At 55.4% G+C, this 18,908-nt stretch overlaps 6 protein-coding genes across 6 annotated transcripts; 3 read left to right on the forward strand and 3 right to left on the reverse strand.

Moving 5' to 3' along the window:
- Window positions 1–265: 265 nt before the first annotated feature.
- Window positions 266–2,461, reverse strand: MFIFM68171_00808 (uncharacterized protein; the record flags this gene model as incomplete). The annotated part of the gene is made up of 6 exons (XM_071056230.1): window positions 266–541; window positions 617–709; window positions 771–1,640; window positions 1,715–1,847; window positions 1,908–1,999; window positions 2,057–2,461. The coding sequence occupies 6 exons, from the start codon at window positions 2,459–2,461 to the stop codon at window positions 266–268; spliced, it is 1,869 nt and encodes a 622-aa protein (XP_070912331.1).
- Window positions 2,462–3,805: 1,344 nt separating this feature from the next.
- Window positions 3,806–5,196, forward strand: MFIFM68171_00809 (Oxidoreductase; the record flags this gene model as incomplete). Its single annotated transcript, XM_071056231.1, has 5 exons — window positions 3,806–4,100; window positions 4,173–4,268; window positions 4,338–4,505; window positions 4,571–4,803; window positions 4,858–5,196. 5 exons carry the CDS (start codon window positions 3,806–3,808, stop codon window positions 5,194–5,196), a joined length of 1,131 nt encoding a protein of 376 aa, XP_070912332.1.
- Window positions 5,197–7,145: 1,949 nt separating this feature from the next.
- Window positions 7,146–8,537, forward strand: MFIFM68171_00810 (Transcription factor atf21; the record flags this gene model as incomplete). Its single annotated transcript, XM_071056232.1, has 1 exon — window positions 7,146–8,537. One exon carries the CDS (start codon window positions 7,146–7,148, stop codon window positions 8,535–8,537), a length of 1,392 nt encoding a protein of 463 aa, XP_070912333.1.
- A 2,407-nt stretch (window positions 8,538–10,944) lies between these two features.
- Window positions 10,945–13,503, forward strand: MFIFM68171_00811 (xylan 1,4-beta-xylosidase; the record flags this gene model as incomplete). The annotated part of the gene is made up of 4 exons (XM_071056233.1): window positions 10,945–11,144; window positions 11,206–11,509; window positions 11,585–11,959; window positions 12,019–13,503. The coding sequence occupies 4 exons, from the start codon at window positions 10,945–10,947 to the stop codon at window positions 13,501–13,503; spliced, it is 2,364 nt and encodes a 787-aa protein (XP_070912334.1).
- Window positions 13,504–13,715: 212 nt separating this feature from the next.
- Window positions 13,716–14,884, reverse strand: MFIFM68171_00812 (Acetylxylan esterase A; the record flags this gene model as incomplete). Its single annotated transcript, XM_071056234.1, has 2 exons — window positions 13,716–14,129; window positions 14,195–14,884. The coding sequence occupies 2 exons, from the start codon at window positions 14,882–14,884 to the stop codon at window positions 13,716–13,718; spliced, it is 1,104 nt and encodes a 367-aa protein (XP_070912335.1).
- A 1,004-nt stretch (window positions 14,885–15,888) lies between these two features.
- MFIFM68171_00813 (Efflux pump dotC) lies at window positions 15,889–17,945 on the reverse strand (the record flags this gene model as incomplete). The annotated part of the gene is made up of 2 exons (XM_071056235.1): window positions 15,889–17,192; window positions 17,300–17,945. The coding sequence occupies 2 exons, from the start codon at window positions 17,943–17,945 to the stop codon at window positions 15,889–15,891; spliced, it is 1,950 nt and encodes a 649-aa protein (XP_070912336.1).
- Window positions 17,946–18,908: the final 963 nt, after the last annotated feature.

The raw sequence follows: 18,908 nt of genomic DNA on the forward strand, positions 1-18,908 counted from the left end.
GTTAATTAATCAGCATCTTAGATGAGACGGTTTGATACCCGCGCCTTCTGGCTCGAGACATGCTTGGGCAATCGCATCTAGCAAGCATTAGAAGGCTTTTTTTTTTTTTTTTTTTTTTTTTTAAAAAAAAAAAAAGTATTAATTCAAACGAGAAGTAAAAAACAAGGTATTACTAATTACATCGTGCTCTCCCACCCGGCAGCGGTTCTTTGTCCTGGGTTGTTTGGACCAGTATGTCTCATTTTTCATCAGCATCCTGATACCATTATAACATCTCGATGTCGTCTTGAAACCCCTGCGGACTCGAGATTCCAGATGCCTCGGTACCCGAGTGGCGCCACCCTTTGGCAAGCCCCGACCTCGAAAATCGCCCGAGAAGAACATGGTGCCATGACCATTTCAGGATTGTCGTAGATATGACCAGCATGACACATCCAAAGCATATTGTTGTAAGGACATAGTTGCCGAAGCTTTTCCTAAACGGTAGTATACCATCGTCAACATCAAACATGGCCAGGCTTGTTGAGATGGGCATGAATATCTATGGCACCCATGTATTCGTTAACATCATGACGGACAGCCCAGCGGTCGAGAATACCTATATGAGGGAACCAACCAGTGCTATGATGGCAAGCAATTTGGTGTGCTCACTATTTTGCTGCTGGAGGATTGCGATTCGGTTGCCGTCCTGTTGGAGGTGTTGTGTAATCTGCACCAAGTCATTTTAGTGGTGTCCTGGACGCATGTCCGATGCTCAAGGATGGGCGCACTTCTCGCTCGAGATTCTCCAGCAGACGTTTTTGGTTCTCGACTTCCTGGCGGAGATCGCGCAACTCCAACATGTACTTGTCAATGGTGAGGAGAAGTCGGAAGAATGAGCCGGCTCGCTCTGATGGTGACTCGAGGGCAGAAAAGTAGCTCATTTCGCCATCGTGAAATGCTTTCCAAGCATCGATTGTCTTCGAGAGGAGTGTGCTGACTTGCTGTAGAAACCGGATGGTTCGGTTGGAAAAACGCTGGACACGTTTGTTGTACCTCTCTGTGTGGTCTGGCGAGATGTCATCACTGGGGAGAAGATAATCATGCGTCTGTAGGCTCCATGTTAACACGTGCTTAGTATATGCGGCATCGGTTGTCGAGCTGCTCACGTATTGCTCGGTTATTTGCAAGAGACGAGAGACGACGTTGTGCCACTCTTGTCTGACTTGGTTCGCTCGACTCTCTAAAAGGCGCAGAAAATATTCTCTCGGCTTCCATGTTGGGATATCCGCGTCGACTCGACCCCTAGTCAAGGGGTCCATGAATATCGCATTGTCGTGGACCTGGTCGGCATAGTACTCGGCGCTTTCTCTGTTGTTCCCGCCCTTATAGTACGTGTCAACGAAAGCAAGCGCGACCCAACACCGCTCATCAAATCCGGTCACGATGCAGGAGATTTGAGCCTCATATATACAGTCTTCAAGCGTGGGGACGAGACTATCCGTATCCGGAGGGTCCAGAAGGAGGAAGTTCAGGTCCCTGGAGCGTCGCAGAGGCTTGCCGTTTGCTCGGCGACGACGATCCTCAATGGGGCGGCGACATCTTCTCCAGGCGTAAAATGGAAAGTGAAATTCCAAAGCAAAGGTAGGGAAGCCGATCGACTGGATTCCAAACGCGTGGGATCAGCACGCGTGGGTAAAGTGGTCCAGAAGCCGTCACGGAGGGAAAGACTCACGGACATGTGCACTCCGAGGAAAGTCTTAAAAGCAAGATGCCGGTATATGAAGTCCCTAAAGTAACCGGCTTGACGGTATGATGCGGTAGCAACAAGGGCTAATACCGACCAGCAATCTGCGTCGGCAACATAACTGCGAGTACTAACTGTTAGTACGATACCACTGAGAATTGGGCTGGCGGCCAGAACTCACATTAGCCGCCGATCCGCGTCTGGCTCATCGGTTTCAACGGGCACGTATCCGGGGTTAGGCACACCCGAAGTGCTTGGTCGACTGCGAAATCGCTATTAAATGTCAGTACACGTAGGTGGCCTGTTGCTGAAAGGAGCCGGTATTCTCACCGCTTTACTCAGCTCAACGTAGAGCTGGTGAGCTGTCAGGGCACCTTTTCTCGGACGGCATGTGCCACGTGTGACCGTCCGAGTGCCTTCATCGTTCCGGTCATCCAAAAGTGCAATCGGCCTTCGCACTCGCTCATCATCCCCACTCTTCAGGACGGCAAGGTCAGCCAGTGAACAGAAGCCCTCTATCTCGACGGCTTGATACAAATACGGATCAGGATCATCACACAAATATTTCATAAATGCCTTGATGATGCCGGTAGATGTATTTGGATTGTGACCAAGTCTGGCCCAGAATGGTGTGTTTTCCGGAGCGTATGTAGCGACCTGTGGAGTCGAGAAAACAGAGGTCCACTCGTCGGCGAAGCGCTTCAGCCGCCCGTTATCGGTAACAGCTAAATCCATTGCAAGTAGCATCACCGGCTGGATGCGGTTTTGTATATTTCGTTACGGACGTCACAATATCCGCACCTCTGATGACCGCAGCGGGGACAGTAGGTTACCAATGTGGGGTTATGCGGCCCCTCGCTGCATCCGCACTGTTGAATGTTTTGTCAGGAAGCGGGATGCAAAAACACTCAAGATCAGGTATGCTAAGGTGGATAACTTACGCAGTACCATACCCAACGTGGTCTGTAAGCTGTCTTCCCCGAATCACCCTGAAGGTTCATTAGCCTCTTTAAACAGGTCGAAAAAGCAGAAAGGCCTTTAAGCTCACGCCCATGGTCCGCAGCAGTTTCAACGGCATCGGGAGGAGGTGAGACGCGGTTGAGGGTGACAACGTGAAATAAAAGGCGTATGGGAACAACTTGGGATGCTTTAGGCGCTCCAGCCTTAACAAAATATCCTGCAGTCTACGTGTTAGATTACGCCCGATCGCTATGTTTGGTGGTGGCAATGCAGGATAGTCGGTGTGAGAAACAGGGCTGTCGCAGGCAGATCAGGGCGGGGCAGAAATCAACTGAAGCTGGGCTCGCTTGTTGTCGCACCCTCCCCGATCCACTCCGCCGAGAAACAACGACATACTCACGTGATTCGGATCCGGTGTTACACGGCCCGACTGGCCAACAGTTCCTGCATACCTTAGCCATCAACGACGGTTGCACAAAAAGGCAGAATTCGACACGTACCTTAGCAAGCTCATGGGGTTCCTCCTCTAATTAACTAGATCATGTATGAGAGTCGCCACTCCTAATTACTTTCCATTCCTTACTCTTCTTTGGCCTGATACATAGGGTACGGAGGTTTGTGCCTTGGCTTGGAAGGGTAGACTAGCCTGGTATGTTGTATGCCTCAGCAACCGGCGCCATTTTCAATCGGCCTAATTATGTGTACATTACAGGGTGCTTTCACCTATATAGCGTTTATAAGTGGCTTAAGAACCCCTAAGACATGTTAAAAGTTACAGGACTTGCTTCCGAAAGGACATTTTACCTGAGCTCTGCATGCATTGAAGCATGGGAGTTGCTTGTAGCAAGCTAGTAATTAGGCTGAGGTTTCTACATCTCAAATTGGCCACTTTGCGACTTCACTACACGAAACAGCGGCTTGGCTATTGGCTGTATCGGCTTAGTTTGGTGGATTCATTCTGCAGTATGTTACTTAGCACGCGAAATCGGACCTTAGTCCACTTCGATATTACCCGGTTCAGGTTCCCCCCTCTCGACCTCGAGTCGACTTCAACTCCGACCATATGACGCAGAAGCGCGAAAGGCTACTCGCCACTGCCGCAGCCTATCAGTCAAAGAAATGGCTTCGATCAAAGTTGGAATCATCGGCTACGGCTTCTCAACAAAATGCTTCCATCTTCCGTACATCCTCCCGAATCCAGAACTCGAGGTCTTCGCCTTCCTACAGCGGACAGCCCCGCCCAGCGACCCGTCGCAGGCGCCCCGTTGGGGCCACTGCACCATCGACTTCCCGCAGGCCAAGCACTACAGAACGACTGACGAGTTTTTTGCCGATGACATGATCGACCTTGTTGTCGTGTGCACCCATTTGCACGAGGAGTTTGTCGAGAAGGGTCTGCTTGCCGGGAAACACGGTGAGTAGCCTCCTGTATTCACATGTCACGTGGTTACGGCACAATGAAAAGACTGATTTAGTTGAACTGTAGTCGTCGTTGAGAAGCCTTTTGCTACCAGCAGTACCGAGGCAGACAGGCTCATTGCATTGGCCCAGGAGAAGGGCAAGATTTTGACAGTGTTTCACAGTCCGTAAAGTCCTGGCCTCCTAGTACGCTGAGTGCTCTACCGGCCTGTCACTAATTCGGAATCGCTAGATCGGAGATTTGACAGCGACTTTCTCACTCTGGAACACCTCGTGACCCAGGGTGCGCTTGGTGATATCCTAGAGGCAGATGTACACTTTGATTACCCCTCCCCAGGCTGGATTTCTGGATGGACCCGCAAGGAGTACCGCCCTGGGGATGGCATGACATTTGCGCTGGGTAGGGATACACCTTCCGGGGCAATGTGCTAGCAGAGCGTTTTGAATCTTACCATGGTCTTCTAGGAACCCATTCTATCGACCAAGCACTGCACCTGTTTGGTCGTCCGGCCTCGGTAACGGCGTTTCTGCGGGCCAACCGGGGTGTGGACAGCGATGTCGACGACACCTTTACCATCATCCTGCAGTATTCCGGCAAGCAAAAGAACCTCCTGGTGACCGTCAAGACGGCTATCGTAACCCACATGCAAGATCAACTGCGATTCTTTGTCCGGGGCAGTCGAGGCACATATTTAAAGGTAAGCAACCACCTACCTAGCCGCCGGGCTGGATCGTCCTAATCGACAAGGCAGTTTGGGACATGCCCACAGGAGAGCCAGGCAATTGCTGCGCCCGGACAGCCGGCAACAAGCCCGGATTTCGGGGTCGAACCTGAACGCATATGGGGGAGCCTGACAACCACAGTCGAGTTTGACCCCACGGTTCAGAAGTTCGATGAAGTAAGCCGGATGTATGTTGGCAAATATCCCAGCTTCCGCGGATGGTACAGAGGATACTATGAAAGCGTGTCAGCTGCGATTCTCGGAAGGGAAGAGGTCTATGTGAGACCCGAGACGGCGAGGGACGGTCTGAGGGTCATTGAGCTGGCACGGGAGTCGCACAAGAAAGGATGCACTGTTGCTTGGTCCTAAATGTGTGAGCTAATTTGCTCGACACGATGATTCTTAATGGCGTTGAGAACGAGATGATTAAGGCCTCCTGGTCACCGTCTGAAATAGCGACCCCGTTGGTTTAATTATCTGGAGTTCTGGATGCTAATCAATAACCACTGATTGGCTTGGCAGGCAAGCCCGTGTACTTTATTTTTGGCGCGATGCTGGCATGTCGCAGACCTCCAGCGGTCTGGGCGTTTGTGGCAGATCTGTTCCCCGGAAACCCAAAGCACGCTTCCCTGGCGGGCATGCATTTCGTTCCCGTTATAGTATTTGTCCCACTCGGGTTGGTTGTGCATGTGGCTTGCAGTACGATACAAGTCTCCTAGTTGTCCCGATTTTATTTATTTCTCCCCCCCCCCCCCTTTTTTCTTCTTTTTTTTTTTTTTTTTTCCCTTGGCGAGATCCGATACGTGTTGCTGCCCTGCATCGGAAGATTACGCGATGAATCGAGCACGGTCTCTCTACTGAGAGAACATCAGACACAGTTTGGAGTCAGTGGTGAATGAGGTGGTTTCGGGCCCGCCGAATTGAAGGGAACGGAGCCGGCGTAGAGTACCTATCGACCAAACCCTCTACTACAGGAGCTCCGCCACCCAGAGCTGCTACTAGTCGTGCTTAGGCAGGTGCACTAAGTACTGTACAGTTTTGCCTACCGTTTCCCTTAGAACCTTTGGATACCCCACCTTCCGCCAGGTCATGATCTCCCGTGCGATGACGTCAGAGAGCTGAAGAGACGGTTGATCATCACTTGGCTCATCTTTTGCCCGCCTAGCGGTCTGCCCAAGTCCTTCGTTAGTTAGGCTTGTGCATAGTGGGCTTTGAGCAAGTGGGAAACGCTACCTTACTTGAGGAAAACCTGTCCGCTGTTCCGTAGTTTTCGGGTGGCAACTTCTCCCATATTACTGTGGTCGTGTTCTTACCATGCCGTCACCTGAACTGGACATGCGTCTCTCGCCGATGCGTTCTGTAAGGTAGACAAACGGGGCGGTTCGGCGGATGTCGAGCATGTATTGCTTTTCTATCACGGGCGCATCTCCAGGCTCGGTACCGGTGTCTGATGATGCAGCTTGTGTCGCGAAATCTTGATATTGGAAGGCGATCTTAGCTTCAGCCGGCCGACTCTGCACCGACGGTGCGACGTCGCCCGACAACTTATACAGTAAAGTGCCTGGAACGCCTGGAGCGTCTGGCGCGCCTTGAGAGCATTGAGATGGGCCTATGGCGGGTACAGCAACCTTTGTCGGAGAGACGTCAGATCATATGCAACGGAATCACGCATGATTAGCAGCATCGGCAATAGCGTTGCCCCGAGGAGTTCTGCTGAAATCTCCGTTGAAAGCGTGGCAAAGCGGGGGAGCTGTCGATAAAATGATAGTGGGGACAGCAACCTCGATGAGCCCCCAATTAGATGATAATGGGTTCAATTCGCCAATCAACCGCAGACCGAGACAGGCCCGTTCCGCTGAGTGACTTGCTTTTTTGTTCACACACTTCGCCCCTCTGGGCGTTTGAATGCCTGACCGGCTGCGACTTGGACCCCCGGCACCAGGTGCTGTCAGCTTCCGCTATTCCATGACAAACCATTTTCCCACAGGCCTAGACCTCTTGTTGCAAGTAGTCAGGAATAACATGTTCCCAATATATTTCATGCCTGGCCCACTGCGGTTCCGCTGTTGAATGGTTGTCCCGGTGTTCCGTTGTCAGTTGACGCCGTCCCTTGGAACCCAGTGGAGTACCTGAGGTAGATTCACCTGCGGACTGAGAGCTCCTCGATCCAACAAGACATCCACAGCGGCCCGCCTTTTCCGGCCATCCTCCTTCTCCCACGCACCAGATGCAATTGTCCCCGTACGTTATCTCCGTCAGGGATGTGACTGGTCCGTTGTTTTTTTTCTGAGTTTTTCTTATAGATTGGCACACCCAGCATGGCGATAACCGGGCGATGGCACGCGAGCGTCCAAGTTGACGTCTTGACCAAGGGAGGCCCATACGATCATTGCGAACGCACTCGAGCACCGGAGGAGATGGGCAGCCGCGCGACCGGCTGTAGCACGTCCACGTTTGAACGGCAAAAGGCTCGCATCGACGTCGACAGCTTTGCTTCTATGTTAGATGCCCAGCGGCCCCGCCCGCATGATGCCACGGCACCCCTCCCGAACTGGGGAGCTAATGGTACTCAAGAGTCCCTGCTGTCCTTTGATCAAACCGCAACGTCTATGGATTGGCAGGAACAGATCTCGGCCACGGGCCCAGGCCACCTGCGTCGAATAGCTCCAACACATTCTGACTTCGCTGGGGAGCAGTCCTTCCAATCCTCGACCGAGTGGCTCCAACTGCCAAGCTCTGGATACGCGAGCACCGTGATAGACGACTTCGAAACCGGATTGTCTGGGCCCAGTTCAATGCCATGGCCTCCCGGCGCACTTGTCTCGGGCATCACTGAACAGCCTATCGTTGGCGGGTCAATCCTTCATTCAGAGAGCATCTCCAGCTACCCTCTTGCCCCTCTCGAACTCGAATCAAAATTAAGAGCGCTCTCGGTGACTCCTCGTCCATCTGACGACGCAATACGACCGCAGCAGTGTCAGGACAGACCCGCGGGTGAATATGACTTGGAGTATAATAGAGAACGGAGAGAGCTGCCACACGGCGACGCGGCAGACGTGGGCATGCCGGCGAAGAGAAAAAGGGGTCGCCCACCAAACCAAACACGAGATATTGACTTGATGATGCACGCCCGTCCTCCCACACCGAGACGAGAATCGACCGCAGACACGACAACTTCCTCCGACGTCACGGCGGTAGCAGATGTGGACTCGTTCCTGCTTTCCATCATGGACGATGCCGCCCCTGATCCCCACGACGTGCTTCCCAAAAAAACAACAGCAGCGACCACATTAACAACAACTCACGCTAGGCGAGGGTACGCCGGCAGCACTAGCAACAATAACAACAACAACACCAACAACAAAAACAAAAACAACAACAACAACAGAAAGTCCGAGCGCAACCGTGACCGCAACCGCGCCGCCGCCAGTCGGTACCGCGCCAAGACGCAAGCGGCATTTGCGCAGCTCGAGGCCGAAGAGCGTGAGGCCAGCGAGCGGCACCGGTCGCTGCTTGCCTGCGCCGGCCGGCTGCGCGACGAGGTATTTCAGCTCAAGAACGAGCTGCTGAGACACGCCGACTGCGATTGCCCGTTCATACAGGCGTACCTATCGCAGGCGGCTAGGCAGGCTTCTGCCGGGCTGAGGGCGTCGGTTTCGTCGATGCCGACGGGGTTGACGGCCCAGGGGGTTCAGGACGGTCGCGATTGATGGTTGCTCATATTGTGTTATGAGAGATGTATGATGTGATGAATTATGAACATGATTTGGACGGGACGGATTCGGGGCTTTGCGCCCCTCCGCCCGGGGGGGGGGGGGGGGGGAGAGAAAAAGAATGGCTGTTGCGCCCCTGGGCCCCCTGGGTTGGCGGCTATCGTCGCCTAGGGTCTGGAGATTGATTGTTGAGAATTGTCTAATTATCCTCCTAATGAACGGCGTCATCGGCCATGGACGTGCGAAGGGGGTTTCGCGTTAGCGATACCCCCTTCCCCGTTGCTTTGGGTGGGCGTCGGGCGGTCTTCTGAGTGGTGATTAGGGTCTATGGGAATGAGTAAGGCATTAATTAGTTCATTCATATGATCGGCTGTTACCCACCTACGGTGATGGCTTGCGGCGAAGGTTAGTACAGTTCCAACCTGTTACGTTCTGCGGCCCGTCAGCATCCCTATGTTCATCTAATTCATATCATTTGGTGACAGAAATTACTGCCGCTCTGGGATGAAGCGCCCGAGTGCTCTCATGAGCCGGCTAGCCGGCTAGCGCTAAGTACTCATGCGACAAAGCCGTATGTTTAAGTCTTCCAGCGCGTCATTATGATTGACTTACTGGACTACGACTCGAGGTTGGCCTAATTAAACGGGCGGCTTGTCCGGCCCCGGAGCGATGAGAAATGGTAAAAAGAGAAAAGAGAGCTGGGGAGATTTGGAAGACGATTCCGCACATGATGGTGTTGGAAACTGCGGGTCCAGCAAGCATTGGGCGATAGGAGCAACAAAAGTTGGCCTGGCACCGCAGTAAACCTGGAGAGGGCCGACCCCAAGGGGGGGGGGGGGGGGTGTTGATGGTGCAGGCACGGATGCGGGTATGGTTTGCAGAATTAGGAGAATCTTGCAGCCAGAGAATGCAGGTACGATATTGAATTTCCAGAATTTCCATCGACACAGGCCGACAGAGGTACCTACGTATCGCACCATGGCAATTGTGAGACATTCTGGCCGGTGTGACGCAAAATGCGTGGGACATGATGACCTCATCTCTGGGCACGCATTTGGGACGTCTCACCCCATCACCCGACACAGTTAGTCGCAACGCGGCAGGTCTCTAGAATTTTTGGACATTCCGCGCCTACATTTGTGGGTCAATTCGGATTTCGCGTATCGCTGTCCATGAAGGGTCCGCGGCACCCCAACTTCGCTGGCCGGCGATTAGCAAACGCATGACAACCGCTACGCGTTCCGATTATCTTTACCGTCTCTAGGTGTGCTTCTATGAACCCTGGCCCGATGGTTAATTATTGTAGGTTAAGTTTGCGCCGGGATCCCGACCGTTAGCTGGCTAATGACATGACAGCCCTTTTTACCTCTCAGAGAGCTCTCTCCAAGCTCGTAGCGGATGACATTGAGTACCTTGTATGCTTCCCAGATAATTGCTGCGGTTGTTCAAAGGCCATCTTGAGCCCTTCGTCCTCTCTGCTACGACCGCAACTCCTGCGTTAGCGGCGGCCGCCGCCGTGCTTCTGTTCGTTACTCTCGCTGATCGAGCCCATGCCGCCGTTTCCTGTGTCTATCTCTTGTGAAACCTGCCCCCGGTTCCTTTAGAATCAGACTAAAAGCAAATAGGTGGTAGGTCTCCCACTTTGAATAAAACTGCTACGCAATGTCACTTATATTAAACCTGGCAGGCCTGTCCGCGGGAGCATGACCGGGTTTGCGATACTCATCGCCGGTCGCTTTCACCTTGCGTCAGAGAAAGCCCAAAGTCAACCCTTCCGAAGCCCGATCCATAGTGGTTATCGGAATTCACGTCATCCACAAAAATCGGCGGAACCAAGCGCGGCCGAACTCGAGTTGCACGTTAATCCACAGAGCCGAAGATTTTCCAGTTGATGGCTACTCAGTGACTGAGGTTGGACTCTCTTTTCGCTCTGATACAGCATCAGTTCTCAGTGGATCATATGCATCACATGTAGATATACGATCGTGGCCACAAACCTTGGAGTCGCTTTATAGCAGGGGCTCCCGTTCACGACAGGGTTCGCAGCCACCGGTTGAATTAATGGGACAATGTGCATACCCGGCGGCGACACGGGCCATGGCGATAATTCATCCCGTACTTAGATGCTCTGCGCACTCTTCTTCTTCCCTGCCAGGGGTTCTCGGCTGCAACGTCTCCAAGTTCTCCGCACCCGCTCAACTGCCGCTCGAATGAGACACGGCCGTTATATTGTCGTCTTGGAGAGGCCTCTGAGCCGATGAGGAGGCGGGCCACGCACAATGCTTTTTCACAGCATCGTCTAACCGAGGGACGCAAATGTGACGAGTAGCCTTATTTAAACCGTCTAACCACAACTGTTGAAGCCTCCTAGACTTGATCCGCAGGTGTTGCTCGACCAGCAAACATGAAGCCATCATCGCTATGGAGCCGTGCGCTGGGAAGCGTCTTTGTTGTCCATGGCGCCCTAGGATTCCAGTACCCTGATTGCGTCGACGGACCACTTGCGAATAATATAGTATGCGATACGAAAGCCTCGCCGCCAGACCGCGCGGCCGCCCTGGTCCAGGCCATGAATGTCACTGAGAAGTTGTCGAATCTCGTCGAGTACGTGATTTCTCGATCCCAGGTTTCGGCCGGCCCAAAACTACGCTGACATAGCGAGCAGTATGAGCCTTGGCGCCGAACGGCTTGGACTTCCGCCCTACGCATGGTGGAATGAAGCCCTGCACGGTGTTGCTGCGTCCCCGGGAGTAGCCTTCAACCGAACCGGAGGTCCCTTCTCTTCTGCGACATCATTTGCAAACACTATCACCATGGCTGCGGCCTTTGACGATGATCTGATATACAAGATTGCGGACGTCATCAGCACCGAGGCTCGCGCCTTCATCAACGCAGGGCTCGCCGGCCTCGACTACTGGACACCCAACATCAACCCCTTCAAGGACCCGAGGTGGGGGAGGGGCCACGAGGTCTGGGTTCCCGCCAAGCCCGATTCCCTCGAGTACTACTATGGTAGCTTGCTGACTGGGCTGTACGCGCTGTAGACGCCCGGTGAAGACCCGCTGCGCATCAAGGGTTATGTCAAGGCCATGCTTGAAGGTCTTGAAGGGAAAGAAACCATCCGAAAGGTGATTGCTACCTGCAAACATTATGCAGCGTATGACTTGGAGAGGTGGCAGGGTATTGTAAGGTACAGGTTCAACGCCATCGTCTCGCTGCAAGACTTGTCGGAGTATTATCTCCCGCCGTTTCAGCAATGTGCTCGAGACTCTAAGGTCGGCTCTTTCATGTGCTCATACAACGCGCTCAACGGCACCCCCGCATGCGCCAATACGTATTTGATGGACGACATCCTGCGAGAGCATTGGGGTTGGACAGAGCACAACAACTACATAACCAGCGATTGCAACGCCGTCCAGGTTTGTCTTTTCTGCTTCTGTCGTCTCTTTTATCGTCTTCCCCGGGCTGACGCAGCCAGGACTTTCTGCCCGGATTACACAATTACAGCGAGACTCCCGCTCAGGCAGCTGCGGACGCCTACAATGCCGGAACGGATACTGTGTGCGAAGTGCCGGGTTTTCCACCCTTTACGGACGTCGTCGGGGCCTACAACCAATCCTTACTCAGCGAAGAGGTCGTTGATCGCGCGCTAAAGAGGTTGTATGAGGGGCTCATCCGAGCTGGGTACTTCGACCCGGCCAGCGCCAGCCCCTACCGTTCGATCGGATGGTCCGAAGTAAACACCCCTGAAGCTCAGGCCTTGGCGATTCAGTCCGCCGCCGACGGCCTCGTTCTTCTCAAGAACGACGGCACTCTGCCTCTGAATCTCCAAAACAAAACGGTAGCACTGATCGGCCATTGGGCCAACGCCACCAGACAGATGCTTGGCGGCTACAGCGGCATCCCTCCGTACCTCCATGGCCCAGTCCAAGCAGCCAGCCGGCTTAACCTCACCTACCACTACGCGCCGGGACCCGTAGCGCCCCCGAACACCACCCAAGATACCTGGACCTCGGGTGCCTTGTCAGCCGCCTCCAAATCCGACGTCATCCTCTATTTTGGCGGCACCGACCTTAGCATGGCAGCCGAAGACAGGGACCGTGACTCGATCGCCTGGCCAGAGGCCCAGCTGACCTTGATTCAGTCCCTCGCCCTGCTCGGCAAGCCCCTGGTCATCGCCCAGCTGGGCGACCAGGTTGACGACACGCCCCTCCTCTCCAACGCCAACATTTCCGCCATTCTCTGGGCGGGCTACCCAGGCCAGTCGGGAGGCACCGCCGTGCTGGACGCCATCTCGGGCCGAACCGCCCCAGCGGGCCGGCTACCGGTGACCCAGTACCCAGCCAACTACACGTCAGCGATTCCGCTGACGGAGATGGCCCTCCGGCCCGGCAGCGATGGCACGACCGACGCCAACGCCAACGCCAGCACCCCGCGCCCCGGCAGGACCTACCGGTGGTACAGCACGCCGGTGCTCCCGTTCGGGCACGGGCTGCACTACACGGCCTTCGACGCGCAGTTCGGCGTCTTCCCCGCGCTCAACTTCACCACCGCGTCGCTGCTCGCCGCCTGCGACAACGCCACGGTCCCGCACCCCGATCTCTGCCCGTTCCCCGCGCAGGTCTCCGTCTGGGCGACCAACGCCGGCAACGTCACGTCCGACTACGTCGCGCTCGTCTTCGCGGCCGGCGAGTTCGGCCCCCCGCCGCACCCCGCCAAGACGTTGGTCGGGTACCAGCGCCTGAGGGCCATCAAGCCCAGCGAGACGGTCGCGGCGTGGGTGAACGTCACGCTCGGCGCGCTGGCGCGGGTGGATGAGCACGGGGACCGCGTGTTGTATCCCGGGCGGTATAACTTGGTGTTGGATGTGCCTGGGGTAAGTGAGGTTGGGTTCGAGATCGGTGGCGAGGAAGTGGTGCTAGAGAGGTTCCCGCAGCCGAAGACCGAGGCTGGGGAGTTGTGAAGGAGATAGTGGGTTTTATCAGGGATGGTACGGTTCCTGTAGTCTAGGGCAGATCTCTTTACGAGGGGCTATCAAAACAAAACAGGGGTAGCATTGGGTGCCGGAGGAGATTGGGTTGTATATGTACAAGCTCAATTATGTCGGATATGTACAATCTACCTACTCACACCCCAGAACAACTTACCCTCGTCTCTACACCTTTGGTAGATCTTTCACAGACACTGTGAGTACCAGTTGTTGGAGAAAACGCACCTATATGGGCTGGCGCAGGTTGTACATCCCGAGAACCCAGCGCCGCCGCACTGTCCCCAGCGAGGAGTGGTGCAACCCGTAGGATCAGGAGTGGGCGCAGCGCTCGAGCTTGACGGCACAGCACTTGTCGGGTCAGGAACAACGGCACTGGTGGTGCTCGGAACGCCCGAACCGGTAATGCCGAACCATTCGAGATCGTGGGCTCCGTTGATGGGGATATTGTGGGAAACACCGGTGCCGTACACACCCACCAGGTTCTCGCCATAGACGTACTTTGTGTATTGGGACGACGGGTTGTTCGGGAGAGTCTGCTGGGGTGAACCGTAGGTGTAACCAAAGACACCAGCCCACTGCCTCAGAGTCTCATTGAAGTTCTGGAGATAGTGTGTTAGCGTTGCGGTGCACAATACGTTACTTGCCATCAGAGGCCTCTACACACCCGTGGGTAGATTGTGGTGTCGCCCGAGCCATGGTAGATCAACATCTTCGGGCGGGGGCCTGTGTACCCGGGATACATGTCCAGAGCGGTCTGGGCCCAGTGCTCCTGTGTGGTGATGGACTGGCCCTGGGAGCATGTCGAATTCCAGCCAGCAACAGTGCCGGTGTAGAAGCAGCCGGCAGGGACGCCCGCATATGCGGCGGCGGCCTTGAAGAGGTCGGGATAGGTGGCAGCGAGGACGTTGGTCATCATGGCGCCTGAGCTCATGCCAACCAGGAAGACGCGGGTGCGGTCGGCATTGTACTGCGAGATGGTATAGGTCACCATGTTGGCAATGCTGTTGCTGTTGGCACCGCCGTCACGAGTGAGTGTCGCCCTCGACGAGACATCCCAGCAGCCACCAGAGTTGGGCGACTCAGGATAGATGACGATAAAGCCGTGCTGGTCGGCGAGCCTGGCATACGGGCTGCCAGTATAGAAGGCATTGGCCGTGCCGCCGCAGTAGTGAACGGCAGTGAGGATGGCCGGATTTGCGGCCAGCCTGTCCGGGATGTAGATGTACATCCTGGCGCCCGAGGGGTTGGACCCGAAGTTTGTCACCTGGCTTAAGGTGGCCCGCTTGGCAATCTCGGCTGCCTGGGAGAAAGGGACCAGGACTAGTAGCCCCGTGACGATTGTTGAGAGCCTCATGTCGGAGCTGGCCTCGAAGAACGTGTCTGGGACTGCTAATCACGGTTCGCCCACGGGTATACAAGGGGGCCACACTTCAACAACGTGGCGCCCACGGCTCTTATATACACTAGTACAGCCTTTTCCACTACTCCCCCACTGAGCCGTTGCATCGTCGCATGTGTTAGCTTAGCGGACGGTCAAGTTCCGGATGAACCGTGGAGACGATGTATGTCGGGGACATTGCTCTCTGGGCATCCTCACCGGCCAAGAGTCTATAGAACTCCTAGGGAGCAGAATCCCGGCGCTGGGGTGAAAGATTCCGCTTCGGTGCTGGATCCACTGCGGAGAAATCTCCGAAATAGATCAAGCGCTGCATGCCGAGAAGCTAAATCAAGAGTTGGGGATGTTGTTGAGAGAAGAGCCCAGAAGGTGCTTGGCAAAAGCATCAGTACAGTCCCCCATCGTTGCAAGATGCCCTAACCACTTCACTGCAGAGCTGTCCGGCCAGTGCTTCCGATCTTCGCTCTCAGACGACAGCGACCAAGGCGCTCTGCGTTGACCTCGACCAGACGATGCCTTTTGGCCACAGGCGGCGTCGTTCCCGAAGCCCCGGCTCCGCCCACACCAACACTGCGTCCAGCCGTCAACTGTTCTCGACCCGGGGAGGGGGGAGGAATTCTAGTAAACAAGTTTTTGGTGGGGGTAGCACTGGACTTTCCAAAATCTATCAGCCAAGACGCGCCAGTAGGTTCCATAGACCCGGTTTCGAGAAACAACGAGTGCTCCCGGAATACTCCCTGGCGTTGCATGGCAGTAGCGGGCTTTCCGCGCTGCCGCTTTTTTGCCTGAATATCTAGCGCGAGCCGCTTCGTTTGCCCCTTCTTGGTACCACAAGTGGTCTCTACTTACCAAGCAGTCATCCTAAGGGAACCACAAGGCGTTGGGCATCCAACTAATATGGAGTATCCGTAGGTGTATTACTATGTAGGTTCCCTTCGGCTCTTAGTCCGGCCCGCGCGCCTCTAGACGCCCTCCGGCTCGCCCTGCGGTCGTCTCCGGAACCACGACTTCTTCTCCGCCTTCTCCTTTTCCGACCCCTCAGAAGATGCCCCCTTTTCTTCGTCGATTGCCGCGCCATTGGCCGCCTCGGCCAAACGATTCTGCTTCGCCAACCTCATATGGTCTAGTCCCGTCTTGTGCTCCTCGTGGTCTTTGCTCAGCTTGCGGGAGCCGACGAGCAAAGAGACTAGTAATCCCGCTGCCGAAAGCGCGACGTACATGGTGTACATGATACGCAAGCTCTGCGCGTACGCCCCTCGTGCGATTTGGCGTTCCCGATCCGGTAGCTGCTCGATAAGGCCTACGCTGGACGCGGCATTGCCGCCAGAGAACAGATTCGCAGCGACAGGCCCGATCTCGCGGACGAGGCTCGGGTACTGCTGTTGCATGGCGTTCTGGAACACGACGCCGCCGATCACGATCGAGATGGAAGTGCACAGCTGCCGCACGAATCCGAAGGTGCCGGTAGCCGACGCCATATCGCGAGGCTCGACCGTCGACTGAAGCGCAATGAGGGGAGACTGAAAGTTGGGCCCGACCCCGACGCCGGCAACGATCTGGTAGAGGACGATCTTGGCCCAGTCTGGACGTACTTCAAGATCGATAAAGAGGCCGAAACCGAGCGTCATGACAACCATGCCGAAGATGATGCAAGGTAGGTACTTCCCCGTCTTCCTGATGAAGATGCCCGTTGCTGCCGATACCAGCGAGAGGGACATGACGAGCGGAAGGACATACACGCCGGACATTAAAGGCGTCGCGCCGAGGACTGCTTGGAAGTAGAGGGGGAGGTAGTAGCTGCCCGAGATGAAGACGAGGCCGTGGAATGCGGCGACTCCAAGAGAGGCAACGCTCGAGCGCCTCCTGAAAAGATGCATCGGCACGAGCGGGAACTCGGCCAGCTTCCACTCGACAAGAACGAAAAGGGCCGCCGTTACCACGCCGAAGACCAGAAGGCATATGACTGTCGGTGAGCCCCAAGGGTATGTCACGCCGCCGAATTCGAGACCGAACATGATCATCAACGTGGCGCCCACAATGGTCAGGGACCCGAGCCAGTCCACCGCAGCCAGCCCTTGGCGCATTGGCGTTCGCGGGTTGTGCAATTTGAGCACAAAGGCCAGGACAGCCATGCCGAGTCCGGAAATGGGCAGGTTGATGTAGAAGCACCATCTCCACGTCACGTTGCTCGTGAAGACGCCGCCAAGGACGGGCCCAATGGCAGAGGCGACCGCCCAGACCATTCCCATAACACCGAAGAAGACGCCTAATGCACATCATCAGCCACGCACTCACCCAATCCCTCCCCACAAGTCTCCCAGAAGGGGGAAAAAAAAACAAAAAAGAGAAAAGAAAAATGATTGGAGCACCCACCTCTGCGCCGCATCGAGAACAAATCACTGATGCAGACATTGACCAAGATCACGATCCCCCCGCCGCCGACGCCCTGGATGGCGCGGGCGGCGATGAGCATGCCCATGTCCCGGCTGACGGCGCTCAGGAGCGAGCCGATCCAGAACACGCCGACCGCGATCAGCATGATGGGCTTGCGGCCCCAGATGTCCGAGATCTTGCCCCACATGGGCGCCGCCGCGGCCGACGCCAGCATGTAGGCAGACCCGATCCACGTGTAGCCGGCCGTGCTCTGGAACTCCTGCGCGATGGTCGGGATGGCCACCGTGACGATGGTGACGTCTAGCGCGGCGAGGAACAGCGCGCTGCCGAGCGCCGCGACGATGAGAGCCGTTTGTGCTGTCGTGCGAGTCGCCTCCGGTGGTGGCAGCGGCGGCGGCGGGGCGGGGGCGCTGTCCGGCCCGCCAGCGCCAGCGCCAGCACCTGCGCCTGCGCTAGTAGGGGCGGCTTCTTCCGGATCGTCACCGTCATTTTTGTCGCGGGTTGATGTCGACGGTTCGGGTTGCTGATGGCCCGTCACCTCGTTGTGACCGGCACTCCCGGTAGAGCTCGAGCTTGGGCGGTTGGCATCTTTCTCAACCGTCGCCGCGCCGGCTGCATCGGCCATGGTGGTCTTCCCGTCCTGTGCGACAAACCCGGCCGTTCCGAGCTTCGGGTGTGGGGAGCTTCTGAGACGCGATCGAATGACGCTTACCCTACTGGTGGGCGTCAGTAAGCCACAATCAACAAACGGAGCGCTTTATGAAAGCGCCAAGATTTGGAGACTTACACGGACGACTGGACAGACGAAAGTCACACAAGATGAGACGAAATGTTCGAGGTAGGGCTGTAAGTAACCGATCGGTTAGATGAGATGTGACATGTTTTATCTGTTTTCTATTTTTTCTTTTTTCTTCCAATGACGGCACCATGTCACGCCAAAGGCGCTACAGGATTATTAAATGCTTCGCTCCAACAACAATGTTCTGGGAAGGACTGAGCGGAAAACCGTTCCGAGCATGGGTGGGGTGGAGCATTGAGGAGGCCGGCCCCCGTCTTCGGCGGGGCAAGGGAACCCGGAGGGTGCGGCACTTGCGAGCGTATAAGACCCACAGCGTATTCTTCCCGTTTCGTCCTCCCTACATTGCTTCGAGGCAGGGATATGGAGTTGATTTCGCTCGAGCGTTGTAAAGTACTTAACACAAGTTAATTTAGTGTACTCGTTAGTATGCAAAGGGGAGTGCTCGAGTCCGAATTTGTGGACCAAGTCTAAGTGGCGAGCGGCTTGTCCATCGACCCTCTTCGCCATCACAGAGGAAGTCGTTCGCGCTCTTCGTATGTCCGGCTTACATCCGACAGCTCGGACTCGGGCCAATTAGTAATTCACTCCCTGTTGCTGCTCCTTCATGACCAAACCAGCCTGAGGACCACGCAAGGTCTGGCCAACTTTATTACCGAGTTGACCCATCCATTGCAGCTGGAGATTGGACTGTGACAGCCAGGTTTGTATCCCGTTGCCGAGATAACCAACCCCGAAAAATTAGGGAGAAAGAAAAAGGTTCACGAAAGATATAACTGCGATGTTAAAAAG

This window comes from Madurella fahalii, assembly GCF_045866475.1.
Source record: "Madurella fahalii IFM 68171 DNA, scaffold_1, whole genome shotgun sequence".
Classification (NCBI taxonomy): domain Eukaryota; kingdom Fungi; phylum Ascomycota; class Sordariomycetes; order Sordariales; genus Madurella; species Madurella fahalii.